At 36.2% G+C, this 12,138-nt stretch overlaps 1 protein-coding gene across 1 annotated transcript; it reads right to left on the bottom strand.

The window, feature by feature from the left end:
* Positions 1-8,340: 8,340 nt before the first annotated feature.
* Positions 8,341-10,147, bottom strand: LOC148880114 (leucoanthocyanidin dioxygenase-like). Its single transcript, XM_088961955.1, has 2 exons — positions 9,222-10,147; positions 8,341-9,098 (listed from the first exon to the last, which is right to left on the bottom strand). The coding sequence occupies exons 1-2, from the start codon at positions 9,731-9,733 to the stop codon at positions 8,531-8,533; spliced, it is 1,080 nt and encodes a 359-aa protein (XP_088818081.1). The 5' UTR covers positions 9,734-10,147; the 3' UTR covers positions 8,341-8,530.
* Positions 10,148-12,138: the final 1,991 nt, after the last annotated feature.

Raw genomic sequence — 12,138 nt, 5'->3', positions numbered from 1 at the left:
GTGTACAAATTGAAGCATGGAATTATTTTAGTAAGCTTTCTTTTGATACATTGAGGACAATGTATGGATTAAGTGTGTATGTGTGTGTGGGGGGGGGGGAGTATAGGATTTTGATTTAGGATTTTAGATGAGTAATTTTATCAAAAAAAAAACTCAACTCTTAAAATCAATTGGAACAATATTCTGGAAATTTTTTTGTGAACTTAGTAATGAGATATGATTAAGGAATACATGACTTTTTCTGAAACCATTTCCTTTTATGCTAGTCCTAAATTCAGGTCCAAGTAAATAGGGTAAATGCTTTTACCATACAATTGATGTGGCCTAGTAGGATGGAGTATAAAATGCACATACTATTCAAACAATTCTAAAAGTAGGATGGAGCATAAAATGCACCTACTATTCTAGCAATTCTAAAAGTGAGATGGAACATAAAATGCACTCACTTTACAACAAAGAAAAAGAGGGAGAGAGAGAGAGAGAGAGAGATAAATGTTTTCCCTAGTTACTACCTGGGTTGAAGTAGTAAAAATTGGATTGGTTGATAGATAAGTCGTGTATGACTTGGTTGTGTTGATTTAACGGTTTGCAATAGTTGACATAAAATATTTGCGGAAAAAGATGAAGGAGAGTTGAGTTTGAAGTTTGGTAGGATAGTTTGTTTGTTTTGTTTTTGTTTTGTTTTGCCCGAGGATGTGCAAAGTTTAAGTGTGGGGGGTTTGATAGAGTGCATAATTTTCATACTATTTATATTTTTACTTCGTATTTTATAGGCAATTTGCACTTAGTTGATAGATTTAATTGTGTTTTATTTTAGAAATTTGGAAAATGAAGTTGAAAGGAGCTTGAAGCACAATCCTAACATTGGTTGGTGAATTTCCAACACTTTGGAAGGAGATTAGCATGATTTCAACAGAAGACTTGAGCATGCAAGACGTGGGCACGCTCTATCAATCTCACACCTTGTGGAATTCAGCTAAATTGGAGGCATGAATTATTAGAATTTATTAGAGTTTATTTCATATTGTATTTCTAAAAAGAGTCAGGGTTCCATTTTAATTAGAACTCTTATTCCTATTTAGGGATGATAATAGATTAGATTGGGGTGATCATTATCCCTTAATGAGAGTAGACTTCTATTTGAGGAAGAACTCCTAAGAGATGCTAGAAACAGCCTCTATAGGGCTATATAAGGGGGGATAGAATAGCAAGAATGACATCTTGGAAGCATAATACATTCTTTTTGTCTTGGAGCTGTGTTCTCTCCATGAAGAGCGACTAAACTCTTATTTTCTGGTTGAAATTTAAGGACACTTTGATTCTACAACAATTGTGAGATTTAATTGATTTTATCAGTTCATTGTTTCTTGAGTATTTATATATTTTTTGTAATTTCCTGTGATGATTATTTTTATTGATTGAGCAAAAAGGATTCGTTGCTCAATTGATGAAATAGTTTATTGCCAATTAGATCATCAAATTCGTATATGTTTGTTAGATTTAACCTTTGTGGCGAATAACATATATTGATTATAGACAAGTTTTCGATTTATGTTATGAAAATATATGATCTGATTTAGATGAACCGAGCTTGCGTGTTCATCGATTAGAATTTGGTCTCTCTAATTCCTCATGTTATTGATAGATTAATCCTAAGAGCTTGTTTTGGTTATCGAGAAATCAGGGAGAGATTGGCTATTAGAGCTTGTTATTGGTTATAACCAATTTACTCATAAATATATGAATTCATATTTGCGTCAATGATCAATTGCATAAGTCAAAGCTGAACTTATTCCTTTAATTAGAAGTTGCCTCTTATTGATTTAATCTTTATTTTATTTGAATTCTTTTGACAACAACTCCCCATTTCGTTTTACTATTTTTCTTGGAAATAAATCAACCCAATCCTTGTGGATACGACCTTGCTCATTGCTATATACAAAAGTATCTATTTCGAGCAAGACTTTTATTTTTGTTGGATTCGACACCCATCAATCAATAGTGACTTTTTGCCCATAAAATCTAACATTAGAATGGTATGCTTGCATCATTTTTTCCATAAATCTTGGTTGATTTTTGGACATGACGTGGTTTCTTTTATTCAATCATTATTCTTTGGTGATGAGATATTACCAAAAATTAATTTTATAAATATAATTTTTATTCCTAAGGTAAAATATATTTCTTAGGCCTATTAGCCTATGTAGTGTAATTTATAATTTTTTTTCAAAAATATTGATTAATAGACATAAAATGGTAATTGATAAATTAATTTATTCGTCATGGCAAGGAGCTTTTGAACCTAAATGTCAAGTAATTGATAACGTTATAGTGGACCAAGAGGTTTTACAATATATGAAAAGGGAAAAAGGAAATCATGGTGTGTTTTCTCTAAAGGCTGACATGGCTAAGGCATATGAGAAAATGGAGTGGAGATTTTTAATGGAGGTGATGAAGGCACATGGTGGAGGTGGCTATTGAAGATGTATATTTCTACAACCTAATTTGTGGTGATTGCCAATGGAGAAGATTATATTCGATTCACTCCTAGACATGAACTGCGGTAAGGAGATCCATTGTTGCCTTTCTTATTCATCTTGGGAAAGAACCCGCTATCCTTCTTGATACAGAAGAAAGTGGAATAGGGGGAGTTACATGGAGTTCATTTTGGGAGGGGTTAAGTGGATGGAAAGTCAATTCTCTATCCTTAAAAGAGTGGTTTCAGCTCTACCTTCTTACATCATGTCAATTCACTCATTACTAGTGGCTACATGTTGAAAAATTAATGAAAGAATTATTTTGTCGTGAGAAAAATATGTATGGTAAGGATTTGGTGTGGAAGGAAGCTTGCTGCCCTAGGGATGCTGGTGATCTAGGGGTTCGCAGGTTAAAATATGCTACTGATGCTTTGCTTTGTAAGGTGGGGTGGAGAATTCTTGCAACATGGGTTGAATTGATTAAAATCAAATATCGTAAACAAATTCCTTCTTAAATGTACTAGTCAGGGGCTCTTCCTAATTTTGGAAAGGGTTTCGTAAAATCAGATCTATATATTTAAAAAAAAAAGACGGATGTTGTAGACGTATTGGGAATGGCAAGACCACTAGAGTATGGAGAGATCCATGGATTCTTGATATACATGGATTTACGTTGGATAACTCTCTAAGAAATGAGTACATGGATGTGAAACTTGTAGGTTAACTGCTTACCAACTCTTGAGAGTGGAATGAAGACTTGTTAGAAGCTCGAATCAAACTCAAGTTTGAGTTCGAGCCTAATATTATTTTCACGAATCGAGTTTGAATAGTCAAATATTTGGCTCGAATCCACCCCTAGTCAATAAAATTTACAATATTGTGTTTTACAATTAAATAATTTGTTGCATATATTCGTTCAGGTTCAACCACGATAAGACATGATACCGGAAAAACTTATACCCAATCAACCGATATCATAAAATAGATAACCAGTTAGGTGGTATTGGAAAAAATTCATGCGAGGTTCTTTGATTTGTCAAAGTTCTTACGGTGCCACGTCTTTCCGGTATCATAGATATCCCCTATTCTTTATACCCCTATTGGCGTTTTACTGGTCAAATACTTTTGCCATCGTTGACTTGTTCAACAATTGGAAGTATCCGATGGAAAGATATTTGGTTTAACAAAGCCCATCCCATGTTTCATGCTTCTTATGGTGTTGTATTCATATAGCATTGTCAATCATGATAAGGCCATGCTTTGGATTGTTCAAAAATAAGTGTTTATTTGGGTTAGAACCACACTATTAAGCATTTATTGGTGTTTGGGAAATAAGCCCAAAATATGTGTTCATTTTAAAAACAATAGCTTATTTTTAAGCCCAAATTTCTAGCTTTTTTTATGTATAAGCATTTATTCAATTTTTTTCTTCCAAAATGATCCCTAGTTAAATTTTACAAAAGTACTTTTGTAAAAGTGCTTTCGTGAAAGTACTTTTATAAAATTACTTCCATAAAAGTACTTATGTAAAAGTATTTCCATAAAAGGACTTCTATAAAAGTGCTTTTATGAAAGTGCCTCCACAAAAGTGCTTTTATAAAAGTACTTTCATAAAAGTTCTTTTATTAAAATGCTTTCATAAAAGTACTTCTATAAAAGTACTTTTACAAAGTGCTTCTATAAAGTGCTTTTATTAAAGTATTTTCATAAAAGTACTTTTTGTAAAAGTGCTTTTATTAAAGTGCTTTAATAAAAGTAGTTCCATAAAAGTGCTTTTCTAAAAGTATTTTTATAAAAGTGTTTTTATCAAAGTAATTTAATAAAGGGAAAATTCCAAAGTGTTTTTATCAAAGTATTTATAAAAGTGTTTTTATCAAAGTAATTTATAAACCATCTAAATGTTGACAAAAAATTAGCAGTCCTAAATCCTTGCCTCTTCTATTCAAGAAAGTTGGGGTCATGTCTCAGTGGGCATTCTAGTGAGCCTAACTTTCTTGAATAGAAGAGGCAAGGATTTGGGACTATTAATTTTTTGTCAACGTTTGGATTGTTTATAAAGAAAATTAAATGACACTCAAAGGGAATTTGTCTTTTTCAAATTCTACTTAATCATTGGTTAACAACTAGTTAATGGTAGGTACTATATTGACACGCTTTAAAAGTTTGAGTACTTAATTGTTGCATTTTAATGTTTGGGGACCAAAATGACACTAGGAACAAAGTAAAAGGTAGTAATTGGGCATTTCCCTTTAAGAAAAGTACTTTCATAAGGCTATATTTTAAAAATTTGAAAGAAAATGAAGGACAAAATAGTCACAAATACTTATTTAAGCGCTTATTGGAGAAAAAGACTACTAACACCCAATATGAAATAAATGCTTAATTTTTAAAATAAGCACCTAAAAAAGTTGGGTGATTAGAGAGAGCTTAGAAATGAACTAAGGAAATGGACTTACCATCGTCACTTCCTGCAATCTCCATTGTTCATGGTGATAAGAGAGAGCTTAGAAAAAACAGGGATGATGAAAGAGGTCAGAGGGAAATAAGATCTGAAAATATTAAATCTTGGGTTAATTAGAGCAATTGAGCATACATTACTTTTTAGGGAGAGTGTGTGTGCAAGAGAGAGAAAGTGTGTTTAGGAAAGAAAGGTCTGAATAGATTAAATCTTGGGTTAATTAGGTCATGTTTGGGAGTGCTTATTTGGGCCATTAAGCACTTATTGGTATTTGGGAAATAAGCCCAAAATAAGTGCTTATTTTAAAAATAAGAGATTATTTTTTAAGCCCAAATTTCTAGCTTTTTTAAAGTGCTTATACAATAAGTACTAATTCATTTTTTTCTTCCAAAATTATCCCTAATTGAATTTTAAAACACCACTTACAAAATTATCCCTAGTTAAATTTTATAAAAGTACTTTTAAGAATGTACTTTTACAAAAACACTTGCGATAGTACTTTTACGAAAGAACTTTTATGCAAGCACTTTGTGAAAGTACTTTTATGAAAACACTTTATAAAAGTACTTTTGTAAAAAGACTTTTACAAAAGTGCCTTCATAAGATTACTTTCACAAAAGTACTTTTGTAGGGGTACATTCTTAAAAGTGCTTTCATAAAAATACTTTCATAAAAGTGCTTTCATAAAAGTACTTTCATAAAAGTATTTTTATAAAAGTTTTTTCATAAAAGTTTTTTTATAAAAGTACTTTCACAAAAGTATTTTTATAAGTAATTTGATAAAAGTGCTTTCAAAGGGTATATTTTGAAAATTTGAAAGAAAATGAAGGTCATAATAGTCACAAAATGCTCATTTAAGTGCTTATTTAAAAAAAATATGCATTTGAAAAAGCTGGGTGCCAAATGCAAATAAGTGCTTATTTGAATAAGCACTTGTTTTTAAACACTTATTTTTAACTTAAGCACTCCCAAACATGGACTTAGAGCAATTGAACATGCATTTATTTTTAGGGAGTGTGTGTAAGAAAAAGAACCTGTATTTAGGAAAAATCTTAGGAGATTTAAAGAGGTTGAGTTGGGTGGGAGAGAGAGAGAGGGAGAGAGTGAATCAAAGCCAATTAAACATTTTATAGTAGAAAATAATAAACATTTATATTAGAACCATAGAGGGGTCCAGAAGGATGGAGGAGGTAATTTATTTACAAAAAGGATCATTTTGGTAATTTCAAAATAGAAAACTCACTCGTGTAAGAACCGAGAAAAGCAATGCCTACGTGTGAGCAATATGGTGAGAGGACCCTTGCCTCCTCTCTTTCCTCTTTATTATATAGATATAGATTCATCAGTTGCAAATCCAGAAATGGAATAGGTTTAGCTAGGAGGAGAAATCAGCTACTCCACTCGGTGTTGTAGCATTGGGCTACAACCTTGAAATATGCCTTTGATGAATTACTGTTTAGAGCTGTAAATTGATTGGATTCCAACTGGGTCCAGTTACGTCCATATCTGCATCTCATTAGAAAACCTCTAGATCCATATTTACATCTGATTATAATGTTAGATTTTGGACCGAATTTGGATTTAATCCAAAACCACATTGTTGTGTTTAAAATGACCAAAAAAATTAAAAATATTAAAAACCTAATTATTTTTAATTTATATATGTTAAATAAATTTATAAATATAATATATTAAATTTATCAATTATGAACTTTATATAATTATTCATAATATATATATACCTACATATACATAATAATAATACATATATACATAAAATAATGATTTTTATTGGACTTGAATTTTAATCAAATCGGGTGGAATTAAATCCACATCCAGTCCAATTATCAATCAGATTAAGTTCTAACATTCAAATCCAATATAATTGGATTTGGAGTCCATTGACAGCCTTATTGTTGTGGTTTCACTTTATATCACTTCATCCAATTTAAGGTGGAGCCACACCATTACATGGAAGATTGTGATTCATGGGTTTAGCCCATCACTCCACAAGGATAGCTGAATTTTTATCTTTAATGGGTCCATTTGTGTCCACGGAGACTTTTAGTGATTTTAGTGCGCGCACGCAAGAAAGAGAGGAGAGAGAGAAATGGGGCTCACATATTATTTCAAGATGGGGCTCACATATTATTTTTCTCTTGAAGGAGGAAAGTTAAGAGGGATCCACCTAATAATTTCTCTTAAAAGAGAAAATTTCAAGTGAGACCCACCCATTACTTTTCTTTTAAAAGAGAAAATTTCGAGTGAGACCCATTTATTATTATTTTCTACATTTATTAGGCTTGAGTGACGATTTGGTCCCCAAACTTTAAAATGCGACAATCTAATACTCGAACTTTTAAAATATGGCAATCCAGTACTCGTTGTTAACTAGCCCATTAATTAGCTGTTAAGTGACATTTGAAAAGTCAAAAATACCCTTCAAATGCCATCTAATCCTCTTTATCAATCATCCAAACATTGACAAAAAACTGAACGGTCCCAAATCTTAGCCTCTTCTATTCAGAAAAGTTGGTGACGTGTTTAGAAGAATCTAGAATTTGGTCCCAAATCTTAGCCTCTTTTATTCATTATATTGTCAATGTTTGGATGATTGATAAAGAGAATTAGATGGCATTTTTAGGAATTTTTTGACTTTTCAACTGTCATTTAACAACTGATTAACAGCAGGTATTGGATTTGTAACATTTTGAAAGTTCGGGTAATGGATTGTCACATTTTAAAAGTTTGGATATTGAATTATTGCATTTTAAAGTTCGGGGACCAAATTGTCACTCGAGCCAAAATACAGAATATTGATAAGAAATTTTCCCTTAATTATATATTAAGTAGTTTTATTTTATTCAATAAACCCACTTATAATTTTTCAGTTTTTTAAATTTAACGATGCCACATCAGATTATCTGGGATTCACATAGAAAATGATAATTTTTCTTGGGATAAATGAATGGATGTTTGCTTTCTCAAAATGTATGAAAAATCTCATATAAGCGATGTTCAAATTCTTTCTGAGGTGGCAGTAGCACGTGCATATGTTGATAATGTGCAAACCAATAATGTTGTGAACACAAAAAAGCCATAAGATTTGTGTCGATGTCACGTGGAATCGAGACAGCTGTCATAATGTCATTAATTTCATGAAGGACAGGATGTAGTGAGTAGGAGATCTCGAACTGTACAATAATACACTATGGAAAAATTTTAGCCGTCGGAGGCCGCATTACTTTAATTTATTTTGACTACAAACGAAAGCATGGGCGTGAATATACGAACTGCCCAGAAACTGTCTCAATAGCATGGCATAGGAACAGCCAAGGTTAATCCGTCCGAGATATGTGTGGTGTGAATACGTGCCAAGTTGAAAAGTATTATAACAAGAAATTATTTTATTATAAAAAATACCACTAAACTATTTATTTAATGATTAATGCGAAAGGAACATTCCTTCTTATGTAGCAACGGCAGCAATGCAACCGTGTAGGTGGAGTAGGTGGGGAGATAGAGAAATGAGAGGGACGAGCAGAAAGGACAAATTAGCACGAGACGCGTAATCGAACGCTCAATGCCGATAGACTCATTTAGTAAGAAGTGCCCCTTCCTGGGTCTTACGAAACAGCTTGTACTGGATGTGCTGAGCGAAGGTGCGAGGCGGATAGCGTGCGGGCTCTGTTTCAGTGACGAGCTCCGGTAGTGGCTTGAGAATGATTTTCTCCTTGGGTGGTTCGCAGAAGACCGCCCACGAGATCCTAACCTTCTCTTTGTTCACCAGTCCTCTGTGAAGGATGCTCTTGTATTTGCCATTGCTCAGTATCTCAATGGTGTCTCCTATGTGCATGATGATGGAGTTGGGCACGCACTTGGCCGTCACCCACTTACCGTCCTGGAACGCCTGCAGACCAGGTACCATGTTGTGGAGTATGAAGGTGAGAGAACTGACGTCGGTGTGAGCTTCAACGCCAAGTGCTAGATCCGGCTGGGGGCACTTGGGGTAGTAGTTGATCTTCATTTGCATCAACAGCTCTTCTACTCCACCGACTTCTTTTTCCAGTCTCCCTTCTTCGAGTCCCAACCCCAGCGACAGTGCTGAAAACACCCTGGTCGCCAAGCTTCTAAGTTGTCTCGCGTACTCGCTCGTCACCTCACTGCACGGCCAACCATGGGCGCGCCATGATCATGAGTCATCAACCAAATAAAAAATATCAAGAACCCAGTTAATAAGAACAAGCCAAGTACCAAAAAGGACGGATTTACGATGATAAACTTACGTGTAGTCGGCAGGAGTCTTGGGCCACATAGACAAATCACGCTTGCCTTCAGGATATATGAGGTGGAAGAAGTAGTCCTCCCACTCGAGCTGGCCACTAGCATTGTTAGCCAGCTTGCTCCCATACCCGGCAATCTTGCCGGAGGCTTGATCGTTTGCATACTTCTCCTTTTCCTCGATGGGGAGATCGAAGAAGGTCTTACCAGCGGCCTTGACCCTTTCGATGAGATCATCAGAGATGCCATGGTTGACAAGGTGCATGACACCCCACTCCATGGCAGCTTTCTTCAACTCCTCCCTGCATTTCTCTCGCTCTGCGGGGTCCTCCGAATTGAGACTCTTCAAATCAACAGTTGGAATTTGAGGTCCTTCATCGATTTTCTTCTCATCCTCAAACACGTCGACGATGCTGATCAGCTCTTCTTGAGGACGCACGTATTCTTTGGGGATTGAAGCGATCCCACTGCTCGCCAAGCTCTCAACTCTAGACGCAACTGCAAGTGGTTGAGCCATTACAACAATTATTTTATTTCTTTTCTCCTTTGACTCTCCTCTACAGCCAATCCAAGCTACGTGTTGCCTTTTATAGATTGAACTTAAAAAAAAATGTTAAGTTTTTCATTTTTTTTTCTAGGTGGTTGGACAAAAAATGCCATCATCCTACCAGCTTAACCATTTGTTGAAGCTAAACGTTGATTAAGGTTATTGTGACAGAAGGATTAAAATAGAGTTAGTGTGGATCTGCTATCAACACAGCTTCTTCCAACATGATCTATACCCGCACATCTCGAACATGATTGCCATCTCAAAAGTACGATCCCATCAGTGCGGCTATAGATCATATTAGGAGCTGTGTTGGTATAGTGTCTTTATAGTGTCTTTTCTGTATGTGTTTGATATGAATTAAAAACGACTGGAAGGTGGGTATCTGACTGAAGGGTTGAAGCACGAGCTGATACTATAATATAAATTAAGTTCTTTTGTTTAGCAAAAAAAGTAAAATGTTCATTTATTGTCTTTGTGTATTAATGTTAAAGCAACGAAACAGAAAGATCTTTCACGTTGCACCTAACTTTCTCTTCCTACCACTCCCAAATGGAGTCCATCTACCTTTCTATTTTGTTTTTGTTTTCTTACGAAGTACATATTTATTAGCTGTTAGTTCTACCACAGGACGAGGGTGATCATTTTCAACGCAGCCCGACCAGCCTCGGACATTTCATGTTGGAAGGCCCCGTTTGATTTCATTGATGAGAGGCATTTTGGTCCTTCCACACAAATAGAGAGACGCGAACATTTTGGACAATACAACGCCAAGTCACAGATCAGTTCAATGAGTCAGCTTGGAGCACCTCGTGCATACTGATAAGGAAGACAACCGATTTAGGATAAGCTTGGGCAACCAGCGAGGCGAGCTCGCCTAAGCCGTTTCGTATGCCCCACTCTCGAGGGCGCCAATATCGCAGCTGTGAGTAGCTCGCTGAACCGTGCCCCACAATTTAAACGAGCGACCTATAACCACCACAATTTTGCGGAAACAATTCCACCAAAGACTCAGAGACGTTGCCCAAGGCATCTGAACCCCTGATAACTATAAAAGGACTCCGAATCTACTTAGAAAGGTATGCGCACTAGTACACTTAAGCTCTCTTACACTCACAATAGATTTCCATACCTTCTTTTTGATTTAAGCATCAGAGTGCTCTCCCTGGGTAAAACCTACCTGGGCACTCTCACCCTTCTTTCCTTGCAGATCACTTCAACTTGGATGAATAAGCATAAGCTCAGCAACATAAGCTTGGTCCAGCCAGATTGATACACAATTAGAGTTCGACTCATTGCACATGAGGGAGTGTCCAGATCGCACATCATCAATTGGCACCGTCTGTGGGAAACACAACAAAAAGCTAAGTTCCCTTCTTTTATTCTCTTTCAAAAGCCCATCAATGGCATATTCAAATAACCCTTCTGCTAACAACAACATCAATGGCCAAATCCCCGCCGTCACCATAGGCCAGATTGATGTTCCCTTACACCCAACTGAAGTACTGGACAATGTGAACGTGCCTCCTCCTACAGTCGAGCTCGTAGTAGCTCTCGCAGTCGTCAATGTGCAGCAACTCAATGATCTGGTGCAATGCGCGCAAGGGATGACTGAACAACTCAGGTCTTGGAAAAATAGATTTGCCTTCATGGCCAGATAGCAACAACAATAGCAGCAACAACGACAGCAATGGTAGCGATTTCTACAAGTACCCCTCCAGTAGGTACCTCGGAACAGCCAACAGGTACCTCAGAACAGTCAACAAGTACCTCTAAATAGTCAACAAGTACCTCTGAATAGTTAGCAAATACCTCGAAATAGCTAGTAGGTACCTCCCCAGAACATCGGCTTGAACCAACCTTACCATGAAGATCCAGCTCGCCTACGGGTTCGCAGCCAGGTTCAAGTCCCCGACAGAGATGAAAACTGAGACTAGGCTGATGGTGCAGCCCAGAATAATCAAGTCCCAATAGAAAGCCAAGCTAAGGTTCTTGTTAAGACCGAAGCCGCTAGCTCGACTGAAGGTGTCAAGAAGAAACACAAGAGACGTACGAGCCATGCCGGGAAAAAGAGCCAGCTCACCCGGGTAGGTAGCGAAGCCCAGAATGAAGGAAAGAGTGCAGCCACCAATAGGATGGTTTCCCTCTCTGAATCACCATGCTTGACTCAAGAAACTCCATTGGCTCTTGAGATCCTTAAGGCCCCAAGACCGAATAACTTCTGGGCACACCGAATAACTTCTAGGCATCGGCCCTAGAATCTTACAAAGGAAAAACTGACGCAATGGAGCATGCCAACAATTTCTAGGCCCTCATGCTTCTTCATGGGGCAAACGATGCAAGTATGTGTATAGCTTTTCCGGCAACATTGAAAG

The sequence above is a fragment of the Nelumbo lutea genome, chromosome 1, assembly GCF_056320005.1.
Source record: "Nelumbo lutea isolate HS-2025 chromosome 1, American lotus-T2T, whole genome shotgun sequence".
NCBI classification, from domain to species: domain Eukaryota; kingdom Viridiplantae; phylum Streptophyta; class Magnoliopsida; order Proteales; family Nelumbonaceae; genus Nelumbo; species Nelumbo lutea.
This window is presented reverse-complemented; position numbering and strand designations above follow the sequence as displayed.

Coding starts and splice junctions, on each gene's coding strand:
- LOC148880114 (XM_088961955.1), bottom strand. CDS start 9,733: ATGGCTCAACCACTTGCAGTTGCGTCTAGAGTTGAGAGCTTGGCGAGC. Junction 9,099..9,221: donor AAGACTCCTGCCGACTACAC/GTAAGTTTATCA, acceptor TTGGCCGTGCAG/TGAGGTGACGAGCGAGTACG.